The sequence below is a fragment of the Lissotriton helveticus genome, chromosome 2_1 (assembly GCF_964261635.1).
Source record: "Lissotriton helveticus chromosome 2_1, aLisHel1.1, whole genome shotgun sequence".
NCBI lineage: Eukaryota > Metazoa > Chordata > Amphibia > Caudata > Salamandridae > Lissotriton > Lissotriton helveticus.
In genome coordinates, this window is record NC_136059.1 from 1,318,799,852 (window position 1) to 1,318,826,114 (window position 26,263).

Consider the following 26,263-nt stretch of genomic DNA (forward strand, 5'->3'; position numbering starts at 1 on the left):
TACACTTCGGACATTCGACCAGACCGTCATTCTTGAATTTTAAGAGTCTGTAAGGCGACCAATATGCCCTGTGGATTGTAAATAAAAGATTCCGCCTTAAATTTGCAGATTTCACTATTTTATATGACATAGCCATAGTTACTTGCCATTGGTTCTCGGTGGCGATGTCCGGCAAGCAACTTCCCCACAGGGCCTCAGGAAGTGTAAATGGGCCGTCTGCCATCTCGAGTACTGACCAATACCATAAAGCGACTTCTTTTTTGTAGGAGCAAGCTGCAAAAAGTTTTACTTCAAGCTCATTCTGGATTCCAATAACATTTTCCAATTTACTTGCCCAGCTATGAATTTGTAGGTATTTAAATTTTGAAAAACTTCGGCCCCACAATGCCTCGCCTGAGCCCCAAGCAATCAGCTTTCCGTCTGGAAATAGGTCCCCCCAACATTCAAGACCCGCCGTTCTCAAAGGAATAGCCATTACATCTCTGGTCCAAAGAGGCGACCCTGGAGCATCCCAGATTGGAGACATGTATCCATAATACGGAATTTTCAATACCTTCCTGATTTTAAACCAGAGCGCCGCCGCCTCACGCAAAGTCTTGAGTCTTACTTTTTTTAAAAACCTTGGGTCAGCAAATTTACACAAAAACACATATTCGTTGTAATTGCTACTTTTAAGCATCGCAGCAAACATTTTTCCAATCGATGAGCCCGTCGGAATCCCTAACAGCACTCTAAAGTTTTTTAACTGAAAAGCCCAAAAATACAACTCAAAATCCGGGGCCTTAAGTCCCCCCTTAACAAGTTTTCTTCGTAGCTTTTTCCAGGATAAGCGGGATCCCTTTGAGGCCCAAATAAAGGAGCTAATCTCGCTCTGTAACTTCTTTAGCCAGACCTTTTTAAATGCCAAGGGAATTGTTTCAAACAGAAAAGTACATTTTGGCAAGATCACCATCTTGACCAAATTCGTTCGACCATACAGGGTAAGTGGTAGGTGCGCCCAACCTCGCACAATAGTGATAATTTCACTCTTAAGCTTCCAAAAATTAGTTATGTGTAACCCTTATTCCCAGATATCTCATCTCTGCTTTGGATACTACCCCTTTTGTGTCTAAATTCCATGACATAATCTCGGTCTTATCCTCGTTTATCTCATACCCTGAGACAGACCCAAATTCTTTAGTTAGTTCTAGTAGGGCTTGCATTGACTGTTGCAGTTTAGAAGAGTAGATGATTATGTCGTCTGCATATAAGCCTATTTTTTTTTACCACCCTTCCACAACAAAGGGGGGGATGTTTTCTGCATTTCTAATCCTGCAGGTCAGGGGTTCCATATACAGGTCAAACAACAAAGGCGACAGCGGGCATCCCTGCCGTGTCCCACGCATCACCGTAATAGACTGGGTCAGGATCCCATTTACAAGTACTTTAGAAGTAGGTGACTGATATAAAGATAACAAGGAGTTAGTAAAACAAGTCCCTAAATTAAGATGACCTAGAAGGGCCTTTAAAAAAGACCAATTCACTCGATCAAATGCCTTAGCGGCATCGAGTGCGATCACCGCCAACGGAAGTTTATAAACTGTTGCCATATCTATGGCGCCTATTAGTGAAAAAGTAAGTTCTCTTAAGAATCTGCCCTTAATAAACCCCTTCTGATCATCATGTACTATTTTTGGGATAACAAGACTCAGCCTATCGACCATTATTTTTGCAAAATGTTTATAATCGCAATTTAATAGCGATATTGGCCTGTAAGAGTCGAGATATTTAGGAGATTTTCCAGGCTTTGGGATTAAAATAATGTTTGCCTCATTCCACGAGGCAGGCAAGTTCGCATTTCCCCTGAAGATGTTATTAAATAGCTGAGTCATAATTGGGGCAATATTACCTATCAAAGTTTTATATACCTCAACTGGGAGGCCGTCTGGGCCAGGAGCCTTCCCTCTCTTTCCCAGTTTTATGGCCCTTTCAACCTCCATTATAGATATTTCACTATTTAAAACCTGCTTGAGGTCAACTGAGAGTGGATCTATAAGTTGTAACCAACCCCTAATTGCTGAAAAATCAGGGTTCAAATTTTCCCTATATACCTCCGTAAAATAGTAAAAAAAAGGCATCTGTAATTTCCTTACTATCTGAGATAGTGACATCTGATTCTGAAAGTTTGACTTCTTTAATGAAATTACGGACTTGATCTTTCTTTGCCTTCTATGCTAGAAGTTTACTACACCCCTCCCTATAGCTGAAGTGGGCCAGTTGACTAGCTTCCCATTTTCCCTTGTTCTGTGAGCTAATACTACCATTAGTTCGATTTTCAGATCTGCCAGGCCTTGTACTATCTTCTCTCGAATTGTCTGTTCACCACAAGTTATAATCTTTGCTTCACTCAGGCAAATTTTTTCCTCTAATTCTAACACTTTGCTATAGTAGCTTCTCTGCTTCTTTGCGCCTAGAGCTCCCAACCTCCCTCTTAGAAAAGCCTTAGAAGTTTCCAAAACTATCTCAATTCTTGCGGTACCCATATTTTTTCAAGGAAAACTTCCAGCTCCTCTTTCACCACTTTTAAGCTTTCCTCATCTAGAAGAACTGTTCGATCTAATCTCCAGACCGAATCCAAACCGCCCGTCTTTATTTTCATAATCAGTGTAATAGCTGAGTGGTCTGAAATGAGGACACCAACGTGTCCCACAAACCTCACAGCATCTTTTGGTCTAAGATCAAGCAAAAAATAATTTATTCGGGAACTATGATTATATTTTTTATTATAGTATGTGTAGCCCCGCTGCTGGCCTGACTTGAGCCTCCAAATATCACAGAGCCCATACTGATTAATCAACAGCCTAACTCGACTAGCCATTTTAGAATTTACCAGCCCTCTAGATCTTTCTGACCGGTCCAAATTATTATCCATTACTATGTTAAAGTCTCCTACCAGAATTATATTCCCTTCAAGTCCTAATACTTCCCTATCTAGCTCACCTAGGGGCCCATCATCATCTTGATTTGGACCATAGTACCCGATAATAATCAGCATTTCACCTGCTACTTTTGCTTTCAAAATTAGCCATCTCCCTTTTACATCAGCCTTTAGAGATTCCATAATAAAGTTCACTCCCTGTCTAACCAAAATCGCCACCCCTTTCGTAACTATAGTTTGAGGGGTAAAGAACGAATGGGCAACCCACCTTTGAGTTGAAAAAATGTCCTTACTTTCAGTAGCAGTTAAATGCGTCTCTTGTAAAATGATAATCTGGGCCCCTGAATCTTCAAGATATCTTAAAATAATCCTTCTCCTGGAAGCTACACGTAACCCATTAACATTCCATGAAAAAAACTTAATTTCTATTGCACTAGCCCCACTCATCAAACTCAAAACATATTATTCCACACAACCAGGTGACGACTAGACCTCTGAAGATTTTTTCTTTATTTTCTCCCCTATCCTCTCCCTCCCCCTTACCCTACCCCCTCCTCTCCCTCCCCCGGAAAACCCATCCATCTTACCCAAGGCGTAAGGCCCTTAGGGTGCCTACAGTGGTGGTGCTAACTAACTAACTCCTACCCAAATTCTATATAGCTCAGTACCTCTAACAGCTCTACTTCAATCTAACTTAGTATTACATGCTCGCCTCCTTCTCCATCTCTTGACATTGCTGAATGAAAGTATCCACTTCTTCCACCATCCAAAATGAGTGCATCTTGTTCCGCCACATGACTTTCAAAAGTGCCGGAAACTTGAGCTGGACCGTAGCACCCAAACTCCTGAGAGAGTCCATCCGCTTGCCTAGCTCCCATTGTCTATTGGCTGTAACTGGCGATAGATCAGATCTTATTTCGACTTTTGCACCATCTACCAGGATATTTTTCTTTTTGAGAGCTACCAATAAGATTTTTTCTTTCAAATTATATGTCAAGAAGTTAACTAAAATTTTCCTCGGCTTTGGACTGTTTGGATTCAGCCTAAAGGGATCACGATGGACCCTCTGAATATCTGCAAAAATTAGTTCCTCATCCTCCTCAAGTTCTAATTCAGATTTAAGAAGATGGACAACATATTTCTTAATATCGGAGCCCTCTTTCCCTTCCAGCAATTTCAAAATTTTTAAATTATTCCTTCTCTGCATGTTCTCAAGCCGTTCCACTCTTTCTTCTTGCGCCCTTTCTCTAAACTTAATTTCTTTAATTTCCTTATGATTTTCCGCCAAAACCTCTCGTACCTCTTTAACCTCCTCCTCTAGCTGCTCTGTACGAGAACTTAACTTATTAAACTTTGCCTCTAATATACTACAGGAGGCCCGTATACTTTCTTGATTCCTTTTTGAAATCTCAAAGCCCCTGTGCATATCCATATCTAATTTTTTGAGGAGGGCAATTACAGGCAGATCTGGATTGTCTCCCGCAGCTTCGTTATCAAAAGAATTCTGGTCATGATCAGGGTTAACACTCATTAATGCCACTGTTTCTACTCCTAGAGAATTTGGCTGAAGTGTACTGGAATCTTCTGCCTCTTCTAGTTCGTTTTTATCCTGTGCATTTTGTACCGGAACATCCATATCTAGTGAAAGAGCCTGATAGCGGTTGGGACTCAAATAGAAGCCTTGCAAATCGACAACACTGGAAGCCTGACCACTACCTTCCTCAACCTCTGTGCTCTGACTAATTTGTATAGACTTAGGTCTCAATATCAGCGTCTTTGGTACAGTTTTAAAATAAGAGTTGAGCGAAGGAGTTGTCTTAACCTTCCAATCCAAAACACTATTTTTTCCTACCTTGCTGCACTGATTGGTATTATTCTTTTTCTTTTGTATTTTTTTAATTTTTGTTTCTTGTGGGCTTTTATTTTTACCTATAGGGGGTTCTCTCTTTTTTGGGGGTACCTTCTGCCCACCACCCCTTCCTGCACTTCTTAACTTGTACCCTGGTATGTCTATAGCGGCTGCCTCAGCCAAGTCACCTCGACCCACTTGATCTTCTTTAAAGGGAATATCAGCATCAGCCACAGTACCTTCGTTTTTGTTAGTATCCGGAGGAGCTGTAATAGCCCCCCTTGCTCGCCCTCCAGTGCCTCTGTGACTGATTTTCGCTGCAGCCCTACGACCTCTCACCCACTCGTGTGCTGCTCTGCCCCAGCTACTCGAGTCAGGTCTCCCGGTCACTGCCGCCGCTGCTCCCTCTGGCCCCGCCTCCACCTTCTCCTCTCTCCGGCCACAGACGTGTTCAGCCTCCCTGGCCACCATACACCGCTGAGAATCGTTCCAAAACGCCAAACTCCGAGATAAAGAAATTGCGCAACCTCAAAAAACTGCTCACAACCGGGTAAGCATTAACATACGAAAAAGCGGCGAAAAACCGCTTTTACCAAGCCGCGTGCTCCACCTCTATTCGGAACACCCGCGACCCGCTCCTAGCCGGCCGCCATGTTTTCCCTGATCTGCTCCTTGTGCACCTCTAAATAATTAATAATTTTTGTATATGAATTGATAATTATTACCTAAATAACTTCACACCGTATACCCCAATAATCCCAGCAGCCCGCACCTAATGCAAAGCTTAAACATAATTATCAAATGATTAACATAATTAATAATCCATGAAATATTTAATAATTAATGGCTAATTAATTATAATTAATTAACTTCCCACCCTACAACCCTACAAACCTAGCAACCCACTATGACACTATAAATGACCATTAGCAATATAATTCAAAATTATAAATCATGTAAAATTACAAACTGTATTTAAAAATATTGCTAACAATTATACAAATAATAATAACACGTAACATTTATTAATATATGAACTAAACCATATAAAGGTAATTAAAAACTATGGGCCTGATTAGGATGGCGGTAAGACCGCCACTGACAGCCCGTCAGTGGTGGTCTCACTGCCATCCTAAGCAATATCCCCACCGCCACATTAGGATTGTATGCCCTACAATGGTGGCAGTGGTAACCCGACATGAAAAGGCAGGCAGAAAGGGACTTTGGGGGCCTATAGCAGGCCTCACTTCCCACCTGCACCCCAGACATGGGACCTGGGGGGCACCTATTATGCCCCCTACATATCCCTGCACCATGTAGCAGTCATCACATGGTGCCTGTCACGTAGTGCAGGGATATCTGGAGTATCCCCTTTTTGTCTTGCAACATGTGCTGCAGACAGCAGCACATGCTGCAACATAAAATATAGGCATTGTGACCGCCGTGGTGGAGGTCGCATTGTAATGCCTTTGTCGGGACCGCCGGCAGACTATCGGGCAGTCCCGTTTCCAAACGTTCGCCCGCCATCGTAATCAGCCCCTATATTTATTTACAACTATATTATTGAAACTGATATTAACAACAACAATATTCTTGACAATGACATTATTTACCTGAAAAACTTATATTCTTGACAATATTTCTGCATCACATTATTTTTGTATCAAAATATGTTTTTCTGATATTTCTTACAACTTGATATTTAAAACTGAATAATGTGTCCAAATACCTCTTCCAAGCAGGATGAGTAACAGTTCCACCATTCTATAGGAATTCTTAGATTCCTTCTGTGACCCAACATGCTTAGTTGCCCTATCCATGAATCTTTGAAATAATTTAGAATCGGAGCCAAATTTTCCTCATTTTATAAAAAGTATTCATATCGTATATTTGAAGTGTAGAAGTCATCCACACACTTAGGCGGGACAAAGCACAAACGTGTTAGGTTCTTTAATTCATTTTGCAGTTTTCTATTTGACATATAATCCTCAGCTATGGATGTTTTTTGAAAATTCTCACCCATTTGTCTGGGAAAAATGAAAAAAACATCCCTGAAGTTGGGTGTTTGGATATAATTTAGTTGTTGTTTCCTAGGACATTTTTTATTTATTTTAGATTTTACTACTGATAAGAACTCAGTGTAAGTTGAGGATTGTTTGTCAGGAAGTAAACCTTAAACAAATGGAATGGTTGTGTTATTAATGTTAGCATGAATAGCATAAATTTAGGTGAAAGGATGGAGAGTAGATTTAAAAGTTCCATGAATCATCCAAATTTCACTATTTTCCAGGGTAATGGTGTTATTTACTATACTAAGGATTAGTATTCGTTTCAGAGGGTTTTCATTATCATAGAGTTAAAAAGATTAATTAGTGAAAGAAATAGTAAGTTCAGGGGGAATGTCAATCTCAGTAACATGACATGTGTACTTGTAAAGCGCACATTCACCCAGAAGGATATCTTGGTGCTGAAGAATGAAAGGCTGGGTGGACGCACTGGGATTTGAACTTGTAACCATGAAGTCAAACACAGCCCCCTATATTGGATGCATTTGTCCACTAAGCCACCAGACCTGGCCTGTATAGGTATGGGTTTGCTGAGTTACTCCTCGGAGATTACTCGCCTGTTTTTGTCTTTGAGCCATTCTCCTTAAATCTGAGATGATGGGCATACTACTGGAAACTTACATGTGGATGCTCTGGGCTACCTTCCTCAAAACCGAGCAACAGAGTTTATTGAAGATGGCTGCAAGTGTCTTTGGCCCTTATTATGAGTATGGCAGTCCACAGTCCACCAGACTCACAGTGGTGGTCTCACGACAGCCTTATGTTGACTAGGGTGGTCGGACTACCCTAGAGCCACTGCAACCCCCAGGGAACTGCCATTCCCTGGAAGTTGCACTGCTTTTCTGAGGCCACAATATGCTTTGTGGGGTCGCTGCAGCCCTGCCAAGCATATTACGAATTTCCTCACAGCCACACTTTTCTTGGTGGTGCGATTGCCATGAAAAGCACCGAGGTGAGGAAACAAAGTGGTGCCTTACGCCATGGGTATGTACACATGGGGGCACACCATGTGCTCCACTGACTGCAGGCACACCAGCACCTGCACGGCATAGACTGCAGCATGTGTTGATGAAATGTGTTTGATTGCCAGAGGCTTTTGGGCCTGTTGTTGGTGTTTTTTTCTTTGCTGTCTATCTAAGGGTAAAAAAAAATGCCTTTCTAGTTTTCATGCTTTTCTGAATTATTGGTGTTTAGTATTGATGTTTGATTTAATTACTTTTGATTGGGTGATTTTCCTTTACTGATGTTCGTTGATTTTGCACTAATTCTTTTTGGATTGAAATAAGTTTTAAATAGTTTGAATATTTGTAGTTGATTTTTTTGGGTCTAAAAAAGAATAAGAGAAGTGCTTGGCAGTGATAGAATATTAACTTTGTACCCAGACACTGTCCAGCACCTTCCCTTGGGAAGGTTCTTGGCAGAGTTAGAATGGTAATTTTGCTCCCAAGTCACTGTTCAGCACCTTCCTTGAAGAAAAACTATACTGTATTTCTATTTAAGCCTTTGAGTGCTCATGACGGAATGGGTCAGTCATGAGCACCAGTGCTCCTGTGCTCATGACGGAACCATTCCGTCATGAGAACATGCTCAGAAAATCTCTCTGCTGTAGACAGCAGAGGGATTTCCTTTTTTTTCTTTGCCTGGGGCAGTGGGGAAGAGCTTCCCCTACCTCCCCAGGCCTATTTTTGGATTTCATTGCAATGACCATCGCGCGCATGGCACGCGATCGTCATTGCAACGAAAACAAAACTGAAACTTAGTTTTCAGTTTCTCAGTTTTGGTGCTTGTGGGGCTATCTCAGCCTCCGAGCACCGAAACAAATGGGAGAGATATCATTGGAAAGGGGAGAATCTCCCCTTTCCAATGGTACCCTTCCCTAGTGGAACGCTGCTTGGGGATCACCCAAGGAGGGCGATCCCCAAGCAGGGAGCTACCCACTAGCAGCATGGAAGGGGGAGCAGCCCCCTGGGCAAGGGCACTTGCTCCCCCCATATTTTTTCGGGCATAGCAGTCTTTCTGCCCCCCGGGGAGCAAAAAGACAACAAGAAACCAGTTTTTTTTTTAATTGATGATGGGGTGGGGGCTGCCCAAAAATGGCATGGCAATTCTCCCAATCCCCCAGAGAAATTTCAATCTTTCTGCTCCCCAGCGGGCAGACAGGGGCAGTAGCAGCCAATCTGCCCCCGGGGTGGGGGGGGGCAGAAAGCACACTAGAAACCAGGATTTTTTTATTGATGTTGGGTGGGGGCTGCCCACAATGGGCATGACAATGCCCCCACCCCCAGTGAAATTCCAGTGTTTCTGTCCCCCGGGGGTAGAAAGCCTACTAGAAGCCAGGGATTTTTTTTTATGATGTTGGGTGGGGGATGCCCAAAATGAGCATGACAATGCCCCCACCCCCAGTGAAATTCCAGTGTACCACATCTGCCCCCTCGGGGGCAGAAAGCCCATTTGAAACCAGTAATTTTCTTTTTATTGATGCAGGGTTGGGGGCTACCGAAGATGGGCAGGCCAATGCTCCCAACCCCCCCAAAATACAACAGTCTTTCTACCCCCCAGGGGCAGATGGGGGCAATAGCCCCTGATCTGCCCCCGGGGGAAGCAGAAAGCCCACTAGGCACCAGGGATTTTTTTTATGATGTAAGGATGGAAGCTGCCCAGAATAGCTGCACCTAATGGGCATGATAATGCCCCACCCCCAAAACAATTGCCACAGTCTTTCTGCCCCTCACTGGAAGCATATTGGGGGAATAGCCCCTTATCTGCCCCCCTGGGATGGCACAAAGCCCACTAGGCCTCAGGAAAAAAAGGGGTGAGGTCAGCCCAGAATGGGCATGCCAATGCCCACACCTCCCCAAAGTCTTTCTGCACCTGGGGCATCTGGGGGCAGTGGCCCCTCATCTGCTCCGGGGGAGGGGGGGTGCAGAAAGCCCACTAGGTGCCAGTGATTACTCAGGCTTTTTTCATGCATGGGGTTGGAGCTGACCAGAATGGGCATACCAATGCCCCCACCCCCCAAAATAATAGCCACAGTCGTTGTGCCCCCCCCTTGGCGACATATTAAGGCAAATGCAACCCCCCAATTCCACCCCAGGGCATGGGAAAGCCCACTAGGCACAGACTTGTTTTTAGCAACGTGCCAACCTGTAGATTGTGGGCACACAGGGAAACCTAGCCAACCGGTACATTTTTTAAAACTAGACACCAAGGGAAATCCAGGATGGGGTGACATGTGTGCCTCTCACCAGGTTCTGTTACCCAGAATCTCTGGCAAACCTTAAACTTAGTTTAAAAAAACACATTTTCCTCAAATTTATGTGATGGAAAGTTCTGGGATATGCATGGATCGACAAAATTCCACCTAACTTGCATTCCCCAAAGTCTTCTGAGAAAAATGGTACCTCACTTGTGTGGGTAGGCTTAGTGCCGGTGACAGGAAATGGCCCAAAATGCGACGTGGACTCACCACATTTTCACAGTGAAAACAGACCCTTTTTTTGCAAAGTGCTTGCGGGGATGGTGGGATTCTGTGGCTCCACACAGATTCCAGAACTTTCCACCACAGAAATATGAGGAAAATGTGTTTTTTGTACAATTTTTTAGGATTGCAAGGGAATCTGGGTAACAGAACCTGGTGAGAGGCAGACAAGTCACCCCATCCTAGATCCCCTCGGTGTCTACTTTTCAAAAATGTATAAGTTTGCTAGTTTTCCCTAGGTGCCAGCAGAGCTAGGGTTCAAAATCTACAGTTAGGCACTTTGCAAAAAAAGGGTCTGTTTTCACTGTGAAAATGTGGTGGGTCCTCGTTGCATTTAGGGCCGTTTCGTGTTGAGGGCACTAGGCCTACCCACACAAGTGAGGTACCATTTTTCTCGGAAGACTTTGGGAAATACGGATTGGGTGGAATTTTGCAGATCCACACAGAAATGTGAGAAAAATTTGTTTTTTTGTGACAAATTTTGAGGTTTGTAAGGGATTCTGGGTAACAGAACCTGATAAGAGACAGACAAGTCACCCCATCCTATATTTCCCTGGGTGTCCAGTTTTAAAAAATGTATAGGTTTGCTAGGTTTCCCTAGGTGCCAGCAGAGCTAGTGTTCAAAATCTACAGCTAGGCCCTTTGCAAAAAAAGGGTCTGTTTTCACTGTGAAAATGTGGTGGGTCCTCGTTGCATTTGGGGCCGTTTCGTGTTGAGGGCACTAGGCCTACCCACACAAGTGAGGTACCATTTTTCTCAGAAGACTTTGGGAAATGTGGGGTGGTTAGAAGTTTGTGGATCCACACAGAAATGTGAGGAAAATGTGTTTTTTTGTGACAAATTTTGAGGTTTGTGAGGGATTCTGGGTAACAGAACCTGATGAGAGCCAGACAAGTCACCCCATCCTAAATTCCCCTGGGTGTCTAGTTTTCAAAAATGTATAGGTTCGCTAGGTTTCCCTAGGTGCCAGCAGAGCTAGGGTTCAGAATCTACAGCTGGGCACTTTGCAAATAAGGGTCCGATTTCACTGTGAAAATGTGGTGTGTCCACGTTGCGGTTTGGGCCATTTCCTGCTGTGGGCACTAGGCCTACCCACGCAAAAATCGCGACAATCCAAACTAACATCCCCCCCCCCTTCCCCCCTCTTCGTAGACCCCCAGTTACCCCCGGTTCTAGCTTCTCTCAATTCTTTTCCGCTCCTTACTGAGGAAATCTTCCTCTCCCTTCTCCCTAAAATCAAATCTGGCTCACCAGCAGATATCTGCCCTGCACATATTTTACGGCAGATCTATTCTGTCTGCACTCTGCCTCCTCTTAGGTTCCTCAACGATTCCTTGGCCCGGGGTGTAGTGACCCCGTCACTGAAAGCTGCCTCTATCGTTCCCATTTAAAAAAAAACCAGGAGCCGACCCCTCTGCCTTGGCCAACTATCGCCCCATCTCCCTGCTACCCTTTTTAGGCAAGGTGCTGGAGCGTCACGTCACTTCTGCGCTCAGCTCCTTTTTCGAGGAAAATGGGGTGTTGGCCCCTTGCCAGGCTGGGTTTCGACCTAGGCACTCGACAGAGTCAGTGGTGGTGTCGTTGTCGGACACCCTCAGAGAAGGTATGGACATAGGTCAACCTCAGGCGCTGGTCCTCCTTGATTTGTCCGCCGCTTTTGACACGGTGGACCATTCCATCTTACTCTCCCGTGTCAGGGCGGCGGGCATTGGAGGCTCGGCCCTCATCTGGCTCTCGTCCTTCCTGAGGGACCGGACCCAGGAGGTTCGTCTTGGGGAGTTTTCAGCTACCCCCTGTCAGGTCCAGTGTGGGGTGCCCCAGGGTTCTTCTCTGTCCCCTTTATTATTTAATCTCTACATTTCTCCGCTCATCTTTGCACTTCAGCAGCTGGAGGTCACGGTATACAACTACGCCGATGACCTCCAGCTCATTTTCAATCTGTCCTCTTCACCTGATTCTATCTCTAACTTTCAATCAATTCTATCTTTTATCAGGGACTGGATGAACTTCAACCACCTGAAGCTCAATCCCGACAAGACGGAACTTGTGCTTACGGGTGGTTGCTCCAGTCCCTGGAACTCCCTATTTTGGCCCCCTTCCTTTGGCTCTCCTCCCACCCCAGTCTCCTCTGTTAAAACTTTAGGTATCAAGCTCAACGACAAACTGACCATTCACTCCCAGATAGGCTTGGTGGTTTCTTCCTGTTTTCTCACTCTCCGCACTATTCGTTCTATTTCTCGCTTTTTTTCTTTTCCTGCACTCAAACTGATTATGTCCGCACTGGTCCTGTCCCACCTGGATTATGGGAACGCCCTGTACAACGGTATCCCCCAGTACTGCATGCGCAAGCTACAACTGGTCCAGAACCAGGCGGCTCGCCTTGCCTTTGGTCTCCCTAAATTTCACCACACCTCTCCCCTATTGAAGACCCTCCACTGGCTCCCTGTACGGGAACGTGCCTTGTTCAAACTAGGCTGTATGGCTTTTCATGCCAGATCTGGCCTGGCCCCCTTCTTCATATCTTCAGCCATCAAAACATACGTTCCCAGTAGAGACCTCCGTTCCTCGGCCCAACATCTTTTAGTAGCCCCTCGTTACAGGAAAAAAAGACTGGGCGGCTCTAAATTTTCCACCCTTGCCCCTGCGTTTTGGAACTCCCTTCCCCTTCACCTCAGATCCCTCACCCAGTACTCTACCTTTCGCAAATCCCTTAAAACCTTTTTGTTCACCCAGGCCTTTCAGTCTTAAAATCCTCTTTCCCCCTGCCTCAGTTCGACGCCCGAGCTGTTGATTCCGACACTTAGGCTGTTTTGCCATTATAGCGCCAAGAAACCGTTTAGGTGTATGTTGCGCTTTATAAATATTTTAAACTTAAACTTAAACAAGTGAGGTACCATTTTTCTCGTGGTGGGTGGAATTTTGTGGATACACACAGATTCCAGAAATTTCCACAACAGAAATGTGAGGAAAATGTGTTTATTTTTTACAAAGCCTAGGTTCTGGTGTGAATTGAAAAGAAGCTTTGTAGATTCTGAGCACAGCGTTTAAACACAGCGCAAAACGCGATTCAGGGACCTCTGGCGAGCAAGCGGCTCGGGACGACTCTGCCACAGTCACCCTACCGCAGCTCGCAGATGAAAAGGCTCAGCCTAAATAGCCCAGAAAAACCAAGCACTAGAGCGCTAACCGCTCCAGCGACCAACAGGAAGTGCCTGGCTCTCCCTGACCCGCCCTCCGCACAAAAGGTACTAGCTACCTCCTCGTACAATAGGGGGTGTTTGTTTGATTGGTTCTGATGCTCCGTCCATCACCACCCCCTTTTGTACTGCTTTGGCCGCCATAAGTGTGGCAGGGTATGCTCAGACGTGAGTCCCTTGCTCACTTTGCCACTGGATTCAAGCAAGCCGGGATGAAGACGGCTGTAATGCCAGAAACAGGTCCTCGGAAGCTTGTTTCCGGTCCAGGGAAGGCATGGCTTGGCAGTTCGGGCTGGACTGTTCCCATGAGGCACAGGGTCAGACTGATTTGCATATGGCCATGTCTGAACTGGGGTGGCAGAGTGGGCTAAAGAACGGTGATGGATTAAACCCAGATCAGTTGACCGGGGGTGAGTGCTTGTATTGTCAACACTCCGTCCATCACCACCTTTGGTTTTGCTAGGTTCTGGTGTGAACCTGGGCTTCAATGGGAATTCACAAGGGCATATTACCAATCCCAATATCGCCGCTTTAGCGGCAGTTTCCTGCCGCTAAAGCGGCGATAATTTTACCGCCGTTCTTAATAACATGGCCCTATATTTTGTTCGAATTCCAGAAATACATAGGTGTCTTTCATACCGATTTTTCCATGTATACATTTTCCCAAATTAATTGCTATATACCGGTTACATAATACCATAACCATAACCATTGAAAGACGCTGCTCAGTTATTGGCTTTGGGTTAGTCGGTTTATTGGTGAACCTACAAGTCCTAAAGATCCCCTCAATCGGGAAGGTCCAGTGGATGTAACAGTATATTGCTTTCAAACAGTTGTCATAATTAGAAGAAGTTACAGGTGAAAACGTTGCAGAAATGGCTGTTTCTTTCAACTAATTTTCAATTTTTCCGATATTCCGTTATTCCGATATTCAACTGTTAGTATCTATAAAGAAACCTTCAAGGATCTACACAAATGACTCCTTGCTGGATTCATAATGTTGTCTACTTTTACAGGATCCATTATTGCTTTCATACCCATTTCTACCATTCTGGAAGAAGGTTGAAAGCACAAAAAATAGCAAAAATAGGCTATGTCCCAGAAAAAATGCCAAAACCGTGTACATTTTTTTTGCTTTTCTGACAAAAGTCTGTCAGTCCCTAAAATCTGGGAAAATGTTGATTTCAGCCCCATAAACCCTTTGTTGATACCATTTTCATGGGAAAAAACCAGACGTTTTCATTTGCAGCACTTTTTTCCCATTCTCCCCCCCAAAAAATGTTGTTGTAATTTGGCAAATTTGTGGGACCTCTCCAGGGAAATCCACAAACCCTGTGTACCTTCAGAATCACCATGATGTTGAAAGAAAGAGACGGAAAATTTGGTGTGGATACCTTATGTGGTCAAAAAGTTACAGGGGCCTAAATGTACACTATCCCCAATAGCCCAAAAAAGGCTTAGGATGGGGGGAGAAAGGCCTAGCAGCAAAGGGGTTAAGAAAATAAATGTAAACATGCTCTATGTTGTGGACATTGAACAGAATTGTTGTTAAAACTGACTTACATTCTAGGCTAATGAGTAAATGTTGATAGTGATAATCTTCTTTGGAATATCCATAAAAAATATTCCTTAAAATGTTATTTGAAACAATTACTTTTTATCTGTACATTATGTCTTGGTGTTCTAATTGCTTTCAATAATAGATGTCAGTCTTTCACAGTATGTTTGACTCTCCTGTACTGTGGTGCATGTGGTCATGTAAGCAGGCATTGTACCAATGACTACAAAATGGTGGATGCCTGTTTTCATATCTTTTACATATGTGTGCCATAATTTTTTATAAAATAATTGGTAAAAACTATTTGCCCGATTACGATTTTAGTCGTGTTGTGCCGACTCTCCTCCTGCAAGTGTGAAGGAAACAGGAGCGAAAACCCATCAACCTTGTTGGGATTCGGGTAAGAAGATATATACTAGAGACAATATCCCAACTGGTATTATTCATAGACAATTAATTAGGATATCTATACAGTATTATCCAAGGGAGACAAGGAGACTCGATTCAGTTATCATATGTATTCAAAACATCATTTATATCAGTTTATCAAAAAGGATTTGAATGGAAAACAAACGTAATTACAGTTAATAGCAGCACTGCAATTATTCAATGACAGATAACAGCCCAAGGTTGTACTAGGTGCACGAGTGCAAAGGTGGGTGGCACTACGGCGACACAAGTGACAGTGAACAAACAGCGTGGACGGCGCAAAGTGAAATGTGAAGAATTATATACAGTGCATGAAAACAGTATAAAATTCAAACAGTTCAATTTCCAAATTTTCTGTTTTCTGTCAGCCACTGGATAAAGGGCGCCTAAATTATCGCTGGGAAGTCGACGGCGTTTCGATCCCTGGTAATTGGGATCATCATCAGGACTGTGGGGCTGGACGCAGTGCTGTACAGGAAAGGGAAGGCAGAGTGTGAGGGGAGTGCAAGGACGAATTACATCAGGGAAGTGTCAAGGGAAGGGGGGAGAGGGAAGGGGGGGTTTGGCGGGGGTGTTTGGTATTTACAATAAAAGCTTACCGTCTGGCAGCTGGATTATGCCCAAGTTGTAAGAATCAATGGGGCAATCAGGTGCAGGTAGGTGGTGAAATACCAGGTAACATCCTGGAATCCAATGATGTCTGGGAGAAGGGGATGAGAACTGTTTTAAAAAGCAATAGGGGAGCTGATAAAGACAAACGTGCTCGGGTCACATTCGTATGGAGAGCATGGCTCAAAAAGGGAACTCACCAAGTTAGTGAATACGGTAGTTCTCGAAGTAGTCGAAACGAATCTGGGCGTGAACACGAAGTAAATGGAGAGTCAATCTGTGGGGAAGGGAACGGAAATTAAAATCAAGGACAATTGGGTCGGGTAAAGCCGTTTGGGAAGTACGGCACAACGGATTACCTTCCGCTGTGAATCTAAGTCGGCGAATGAAGCGCTGTCCCGGCGTTGCTGTGGCAACCGGAGGCTTCAATTGACATCTAAATAACCATTGGTAGGAGGATTGTTTCGATGACGTGGGGCAGGTTAGGGAAGAAACGGCTATCCTGATAGGTGCCGTGGGTCAAGAAGGGCGGGACTACCAATACGTGGAGCCATCGGGGAAGTGCCAGTTGGGATATTGTCTCTAGTATATATCTCCTCCTGCAAAGCACTGCCAAAGCTGCGCAGTGAGTTCAACTCTTTCAGGCAGACGCTCCTTTTGCCTTTCCCATGGCGGTGCCCTGAAAAAAGGATGGGATTAGCAAAAAATGTTCCAGCACGGCATGGACTGTGAAGTCCATGCTGTGCTGGAATTGGGGGTTCAAGCAAACAGGGGAGCATATGTTGTGCCCCCCCTTAATGCATTCTCACGGCGGGGGGGTGGGGGCTGGCGGTGAGAGGAACTTGAAAGATGCTCAGTGGGCATTCCTGCTCAGCATATTGCATTGCCCCTCTGCCACGCCACCGCCCTGGTGTAGCCGGCAGTCCACCGCAGGATCGACTCAGAGAGTCGTAATCCGACTGATGGAACACAGCCACTGCGAGTCTGGCGGTCCATGGACCACTAGACTCATAATCTCGCCCTCTGTTTTTTATTCTAACACAACATGACTAAACCTATAATTTTTGTTCTGGTAAATTGTAAGTGGATTTGGACCTTCTTCACTGAGTTCATTCACCATCTTGGTTGTTGACATAGTGTCTACTTATGTAGAAATGAAAGAAAGTTGGAACTTTTACATGCCAATAGTGTTTTACTATTCTAAAACATGTTTGCTTCTTTGCGAAGTGTTGAGTTGATATATAATTCAATAATACCCTTGGTATTTTCCTGAATTCAACACTTTCTGTCCATTCACAGGTTAATTCGGTTGTTTCCTCCTGTTTTTTTTCCCTCAGAACCATCAGGAAGATCTCTCGCTTCTTCTCTCTACCTGCCCTAAAGATCATAGTGATGGCTATGGTGCTCTCGCGCCTTGACTATGGCAACATCATTTACAATGGCGCTCCAGCCTATGCCATCCACCGTTTGCAGCTAGTGCAGAACCAGGCCGCCTGCCTGATTCACGGCCTGCCCAAATTCCATCGAGTTACTCCATTATTGCAGGCCCTGCACTGGCTGCCGGTGAAAGAGCGAGCCTTGTTCAAGCTTGGCTGTACCACCTTTCAGGCCAAAATGGGCACCGCCCCGGAGTTCATTTGCTCCGCCATCAAACCCTACACGCCGGGAAGAGAGCTTCGATCCACTTATCAGGCCCTGTTAACTACCCCCCGTTTCAGAAAGAAAAAGGCGGGCGGAACAAAATTTGCAGTTCTCGCTCCTGCGTTCTGGAACTCCCTCCCGACGGAACTCCGTATGACGCCCTCTTACATCGAGTTCCGGAAAGGTCTTAACACTCTGCTTTTCTCCCAAGCCTATAATGTCTAGTCTCCCTCTGCTCCTGTTTGTCTCCTTGCAATCCAAAAGCGCCAAGAAACCGCACGGTAGAAGTGCGCTATACAAATGTTTTTAAATTCAAATTCAATAATAAAGTTTAGATTATTGAGTACTATTCTCTTATATAGCGTCATGTTGAGTGGTAATGTCATGTGTTACGTGAAAATTGTAGGTTTGCAATGTTTTGCATTCACTTACGATGGCTTGTGTGGCCTATTTCCCAAAAATGTGACTGCTTACATTATTATTATAATGTTTATTTAAATTGTTTTTAAAATTATTCAACCATATATATTAGCATGTGTTTTTAGTAAAAAAACAAATAGCATTTTATCCGCATGCGGGCGGAATTCCGCTCGCACGCTGAGATATGCGAAAGCGCATATTACGTGACGAGCTGGGCTCGTCATCAGCGTAGCAGGAGGCTACCTCATGACGAGCCCAGCTCGTCATCAGCGTCGAAGGGGTTAAAGGTTTGTGTCTGTAAAAGTGTTTGTAGTAATGATATCCATGGTAATGGTTCTTATAATGTATGTCTATGTATGTGCTTTCTAAAGACATGCATGGTAAAGATGTGCATGGTAATGGTATATTCGTTGGAAAAACTGCGTGGTAAAGGCATGCATAATAAAGGCATGCGTTGTAATGTCATACAACCAGTATGTTGTTAGATGGTATTGTGCAGTCAATTTATATGAAGGTCGATATTTAAACTTAGAATGTATGCCTATTTATAGGGATAATAGTCATACATTAAGTTGGCCATGATATAGTAATGGGTTTCATCTTAACGTCTATAATCAAAATACTTCAACTGCAATATTCTCCTGCATTTTCATGTACCCATTTCCCTAGTAAGCAAAAGTAACCTGCCAGCGAGATATTAATAATGAAAAGGCCTGAGAGATACTGGCGGCATTCACAATGACATTTTCAGTGGTAAATGTCGAAAAATGCGTTCATTTAAGCCACCCAGGAAGTCACACATGGAATCCTGGAAGGCATGAACATGCTTACTACTACTGCATAGTTATCCACCACAATTGCGGAGAAATGCATAGTGGTAAGTTCCCCTTCAGCACAGGAAAGGGGAGCCCCTAGGCTTGGAGGTCACATAGAGGAAGAGGAAATATTTTACCTGTAGAGATAAACATAAAAGGGAGGTAAAATGCACACGTGCAGATCAGGCATTTCCCCAGTGCATAACTTACTCTATGTATAATTAATCATATGGGAATCGGGAGCCTGAGGATTATGTCACATGACCTCCTCACAGTAGAGTGCCTGAAAACCAGCACATGGCGCACCTTTCCAAACATGCGGCTGGAAATGTTGTGACTTCCGAAAAGTACACATCATTCTGCACCCTTTCATAGAAGTACTTTTAGGAAGTCATATTTACTACCTTTTAGTGAATGGCCCTATTATACTTGTTCCCCTCCGCATTCCCCTGGTGCTAGTTATGAAAAACTGATTATTTTCATTTGTTTTTATATTCATCTTACCAATAATAGCCGCTGCAAAAACACTTATGTTGTTTAACACCTGTGAGCGTTAACATCTAAATACAGCACTTGAAATAGAAGATGTATAGTAAGATCACACGATTCTTCTGCACTTGACAAGATGCTGAAGGTTAGACAAAAACCTCCATCATTCCGTTAAATGGCTGTTCCCTCAAATCTGTTCAACTAGACAGTGCTTATGATAGAATCAAAAAGGCTCAAGCAGCCTTTGTGAAGGCAAGGAGCAGCAGGAGTTTCTGTCAAGGATTTGAGGCGTGACCTACTGAAAAGCAGTGTCGGAGCTTCAGAATTGCTTTTTCTTGTGCAGTGCTAAGGATTCTTTTGTCCAGGAAGAAACAGAAGTTTAAAAATAGCATTTGAATCCACAAAGGTACTTATGAACTGCTTATTTTATACAGGGTGTTTTTTAGGGTAGCTTCTCTGCTCTTGTCAATCATGCAAATACTGAAAACTGATACTTTGGATAAAGTAACAATTTGATGACATGACAGACTGATACTGCTTACAGGATAAATGTTTGATCTTCGGGGTCATTATCAACCACTGGTATGGCATGTATATCAGGAGTTTGAATCTTGCCACGATAAACTTGCCTTGACAAAATATGTTTTATTAAATCGAGAAATAACAGGAACGGTTGCGTAAAGTAGTTAACAATGGCACACGTGATAATAATGAGTACAATATTCATAATAATAGTTGATGACAAAGCATTGTAAAAGTAGTTCTTTGTTGTGGAAGGAAACTGTTTCTTCATTCATATGTGTAGGTATATGAATACATTGGGGAGAAAGAGAAAAAGAGTAAGAGCGAAATAAGCACTAGAATGGGACTATCGGGAACGGTTCTCAAATGGTTTTCGTCCTTCCTTCACAACCGGACTCAGAAGTTCAAGATCGACAATGTGCTATCTTCACCTGTGCCTGCAGATCGAGGTGTTCCACAAGGATCCTCCCTCTCCCCCACATTGTTCAACCTCATCATGGAACCGCTCGCCACCTTGCTCCAAGCTTCTAATGTCCAATTCCATATGTACGCCGATGACACACAACTGTACCTAAAGCTTCAATCCCCGGAAGATATCAAACATCTGAATTCCACGCTTATTAACACTCAATCTTGGCTAGCCGATAATCACCTCAAACTAAATGCTCTGAAAACTGAGTTCCTTCTCATCTCACCCCCGGCGAAAATTTCAACCACCCAAACATGGCTCAACAACCTAACAGCACTCAATGTCCAACCCACCATCGTGGACTCAGCGAAATCCCTAGGCATCACACTGGACGCCAGGCTCAACATGCAGCAGCACGTCAGCAAAGCCACAAAAGCAGCTAATTTCCAAATCAACACACTGAGGAAAATTAAACCCTTCCTCCCTGCTGAAGACTTCCGAACTGCTGTACAAGCGTTAGTCATCCCTCGAATAGACTACGGAATTGTGGCCCTCAGCGGACTCCCGCTATCCACAACAGCACCCTTAAGAGCCTCCCTGAACGCTGCCGCAAGACTCATTACTGGCTCAAGAAAACATTCGCATATTTCCCCAGACTTAAAGTCCCTAAAATGGCTGCCTTTTGAAGCCAGAATACAACTAAAAATTGCAGTTATGACACACGCGGCAGTGCACCACAATGCACCCAACTACCTCGCTCAAAAGTTGTCTATATCAGGAGGTTCGAGATCCAATAGAAGCTCAAAAAATCTACTCCTGAAACCCCGTAGATTCCGGAAAGAGAAAACTTACAAGCGCTCCTTCTCAGGAATGGCACCCAGGATCTGGAATGCGCTCCCTCCTGAAACCAGGCTTATCTCCTCCACTGCACTCTTCAAGAAAGAGGTGAAAACCATCCTTCTGGCCAAGATCTCCTGAACGCTATAGGTGTTGGATCAGAGACTCTGCATTGCCTTGTGTCAATGCTCACCTTGTCCTTTGGCACTATACCTCTACTTGAGGGAGACACTATTACGCTACTTTCTTACTACCGACCAATATATGATACACGTTGGGTCACTGATTCACCCTCCCGATGCCCCCACTCAATGCTCTCTCTATACCAAAACATTGTTATAAGCCTTCCACACACCCAAAGTGTACCTGAACACCTCTGTAGTGGGATCAATGACTTATGCCGTCTTATATTACTTGTTTACCTGACTGTATATTGATATGTTTTATGTTTGTTATTATTATCCTTTCATGTTAGTGACTACTACATTGCTCCCATTACCTCTGTTCATTCCTACTGCCCCTACCCTGTCATTGTGAAGCGCTCTGATATCTGTAAGGATCTTGTTCGCGCTATATAAAACTTTGAATAAATAAATAAATAAATAAATAAATAACAGTGAGTTTCTGTAAGGCAGAGATCTGAATTGTATCTCGGGAAACCAGAGGTGGTCTGATTTACACGGAGGGGGAAGATTTCCTGACAGTTCCGCATCTTTGATATATTAGGATATAAGGCATTACTCTAGACTTCTTCGGGGCATGTTTATGAGAGGTTTAGCCAGCGCTGCATCACGAATTGTGACGCCACCGCGGCGCAAGCAGCAAGTCATATTTACAAAGTGATGCATTTTTAGGTCTACCTTAAACAGAGCGTCATGAGCTGCATAGGCAAAATGACCTATTACTATCTCTTCACTTTTCAGCCAAGCACCTGTACGTGTTCCATTGCCTTCAATGGCAACGCGTGCACGTCTGGCGATTCACTTGCGGGAGCGAGCGCCGCCATATTGGAGCAATTATCGCAAGTGAATCAGGCAGGCCTCCTCCTCCCCCTTCTGCCGCGCAAGGCACGCGCGCGCCTCCCACTTCTGCGGCGCGAACGCGCGTGCGCTTGTTTTCAGGTGAATGCCTCTCTATGTAGTAACTAAATAACATAGCGGAACACTACCTTATTAGTCAACGAAGAAGTATTGTATTGTAACGCACTTCAGGGCAGAGCCAGATGTACGCTCCTGACAGCTGCAGCTAGCTTGCCCTATACAAGCACACAAACTCTCACTAACTAATCACCTGAAATGTTTTATTTAACGGTGCTTGGCGGCCTCCTGGGTGCGCGCGGTTGGAGCCGCCGCGTAGTGGCGCCGGAGTCTGCGGTGCGCATGTTCGGATCTTCCTGCAAGACTGGGTCGCTGCTGACGAGCGCCTGCCCTACATGTAACCCGGGCAGTGCGACTCTCCGAAGCGGCATCTACGTCCCTGCCCCGCGCCTCAGCTACCCGTTACGGCCTCAACATGAGCGGCACGTCCTACCAGCTCTGTGGCCTCCTGGAAAAGATGAGCTCCAGTGACAAGGACTTCAGGTGTGGGGCAGGGGGCCGCAGAGAGTGAGGGCAGAACAGAGGGTGGAGGCCGGGGAGCGCCCGTGGGACGACACCAGCAGCTCGGCCAAGTCTGCTGTTGGCATGTGTGTGTGTGTGACAGGTCTCAGTGTGCAGTCTGACTGCATGTGGTGCCTGGATACTCACGTGTGACTCTTAGGGGCGGTTTGGTACAAGCAAAACCGTGTTGCAGTGGCTGGGTTCTTTCCATTTAATGCGGGGACATGCAGGCTTGTATTTATAATTAAATTATGCGAGCAAACGCTATAAAAATACAATTTACAAGTACCAGACTGCATGAAAACGGATAATGTTATGAAGCTGGTATTGATAAGTCCTGCATCTACCATGTACTACTGTTATGTTCCCATATGTTATGATTTATGTCATCTCAAATAATATCATTGATGACATTTCAAGTAACATTATGACATATATGAGAACAGAAACAACATCAGCAAGCCCGAGGTTTTGCAGACATGTACCCTGGGAGCAGCATGCCTAAAGAGCCCTGCCCTCCACACCCATTCACTAGACCCTGCCCCATACTCTAATTTTGCACTGATTAGAAACATATGTAGTCATTTGCAAGGACTCACATTTTAGGATCTTAATAAAGAATATGATTCAGCAATGGCAAAAGGTTTGGTTTACAAGTGAAAGTGCCTCTTAAGTAACTGATGAGGATAGGCATTCAACAATCTTAACCCTGGTTAACATGGGTAAAGTGCACAGAGTCCTTTAGCAACAACAAACGGTTTTAGTAGCAGAAGGAACAAGCATTGGCATAGCCAATAGGCCTCGCTTTTGGACCTTATAAGTGTTTAGCCATGCAACACTTGATGTTGTTGCACCAAGGATATTGTGCTGCATAACGAAATACTTATAATGTCCCAAAAGCGAGACCTATTGGCTATGCCAATGCTTGTTTAAGTGTTGCAGGGGGCAAAAGATATGCCAAAAGCTGCTGTGTCACACAACATGTAATATATGAAATATAGGCATTCCCCCACAAAATCAGTCGCAACTGTAATGCAGTGGTATATATGGCTGTAGCACTGCATCACACATCTTAGGAAAGCGCAACACAAACCCTGAAATATGCCAAACCAGGCATAAGAAATGATGCAGTGGCATTGGTAAAACATGAACATCACAAAACAATATCGCAAGCACAACTTCTCCATGTAGGTAGTCATTCTGCAACTAGGAGTAGCAAGAGGACCATCACCACGTAGGCAATGAAGGAGGAATGAACGTATATTCTGCCAAAGCTTATCCCTTATTGACCTCAGGGAGGAAGAGGTCATGCAGTTTAACAGGTTGAAAAGGGAATCCATCATGGACATGCTGCAGAAGATAGGACTGAGTCAAAAATTAGCTAGCATTCGCGCCAAGAATTTTCAATTCTATTAAGGACACGGAGGCGAGGATTATGCTTCTCTTTCTTTACTGTATAAACACAGCAGCCAATAAACATACAGTTTAGTGCAAATAAAACTTCAAAGACCATGATGCTTGGCATAGCCACGCCTCCTTCATCACCCATAAGAGCCTTGGTCACACCTCCAGCTTCCTCTTTCTTTGCGCGAACTGCACAAGTCCATGAACCATAAACAGTCTATAAACTTCTCCAACATGGAATAACCGGAACCCTGTTCCAACTTCATTCTTCAATGGAAGACTTATTATTCGTTTTTCTTGTCATTGCCTGGAAAAAACCAAATAGATAACCCGTAACTTCTGTATATAACAGATTAATCATAATACAACGGGTGGGTAAGCATGATCATACATTGAACATAGCCGGGTGAGATAATCCTCGCCTCCGTGTCCTTAATAGAATTGAAAATTCTTGGCGCGAATGCTAGCTAATTTTTGATTCTATTACAGGACCGGAGGCTTCAGATTATGCTAGTTCAAAGCTGTAATAAATACCACAGAAGTAATGTCTCCCACCGGCTTATAATAAAACTGTTTGAATGTCGATTCAGACGACCAATCTGCACAATGCATATTATCTTGAATATTAGCCCCCAACAAATACGATTTTGAAGCCATGGCACCTCGCACCGAATGCGCCCCAAACAATTGAACATCAATGCCAGACTCCTTCATGATAAACTTCAGCCACCTCGCTATAGTAGCCGAGGACACCGGTTTAAATGGCTTTTGTACAGCTATCAAAAGCTGCGTGGCCCCCGAGGACCTTAACGTACGAGTACACTCCTCGTAGGATTTCAAGCATTGGACAACACATAATTTTGGGTTACTAGGAAAAGCATTATACTCAATGTGTCTAGAAAGTGTTTTCGTGCGACCTGTAATTGTAAAAGAAACTCCCTCCGGAGTAAATACTCTACCTGTAATAGCCAAGGCACGAACGTCCGATGATCTCCTACATGCTGACAAACATAACAACATAGCCAACTTTGCTGACAACTGCTTCCTAGAAAGCAAATCGTTAGACGGCCAGGCGTCCAGAAACTTAATAACCGAAGAGACATCCCAAAGCCCAGAATATTTTGGCTTGGGGGGATTCGCTACCCGTATGCCTTTAAGGAGCTTACAAACCAAGGGATGCATGCCCACCGGTTTCCCGCCAATGTGGGCGTGTCCCGCAGAAATGGCCGACCGGAAATTGTTCACGGATCTGTAGGTCAAACCGCTAGCCGCTTTGTCCGACAAGAAATTTACTATGTGTGAAAGTCCTGCCCCACGGGATCCAGATCCCGTTCCACTCACCAACATAACCAGCTCTTCCAGGCTGAAGAGTACCTTTTTCTCGTGGAGGGGGCCCAGGCTTGTTTGATGAAATCGCTAGCCGTTCCCGAAACTCCAGGCACGTTCCACTGTTGCCTGAAAGCCTCCATGCCATCAGCGTGAGGCGTTGAGACAGAATTAGCGGGTGCTGTTCCCGCACTGGTCCCAGGAGAAGCGACTCCGACCATGGAATCATCCTGGGAAGGTCGCAACATATCCCTAACAACATCGGGAACCATGGTTGCGACCGCCACAAAGGCGTCACTAAAATCACCTCAGCCTTCTGCTTGAGGATGTGAGAGGCCACTCGTGGAATCAACAGAAAGGGGGGAAATGCATAATTCACCGCCCCCGCCCAGTCCTGTAAGAATGCATCCGTTGCTTCCGCTGCTGGATCCGGTCTCCAGCTGAAAAACCTGGGAAGTTGACGGTTCAGTCTGGATGCAAATAGGTCTCTCTGGCACGGACCCCATAGGTCCTGCAACCAATGGAATATCCTGGGAAGCAGCTGCCAATCGCTGTAATCCAGAAGATGTCTCGATTTCCAGTCCGCTACTACATTGGACTGCCCCGGAATATACTCCGCAATCACTGAGATTTGATGACTGAGGCAATAGTGCCAAAAATCCTTGGCTATCTCCACCAGCATGGACGATCTCGTCCCTC

The 26,263-nt window shown here is 44.5% G+C and overlaps 1 protein-coding gene across 1 annotated transcript in view; it reads left to right on the plus strand.

Moving 5' to 3' along the window:
• Positions 1-18,030, plus strand: part of LOC144818635 (uncharacterized) — a 79,308-nt gene extending 61,278 nt beyond the window's left edge. Inside the window, exon 4 of the mRNA XM_078676242.1 lies at positions 17,403-18,030. Coding sequence (XP_078532368.1) covers positions 17,496-17,969 — 474 coding nt within the window. The 5' untranslated portion in view covers positions 17,403-17,495 and the 3' untranslated portion in view covers positions 17,970-18,030. The remainder of the gene's footprint in view (positions 1-17,402) is intronic.
• The last annotated feature ends 8,233 nt before the right edge of the window (positions 18,031-26,263 follow it).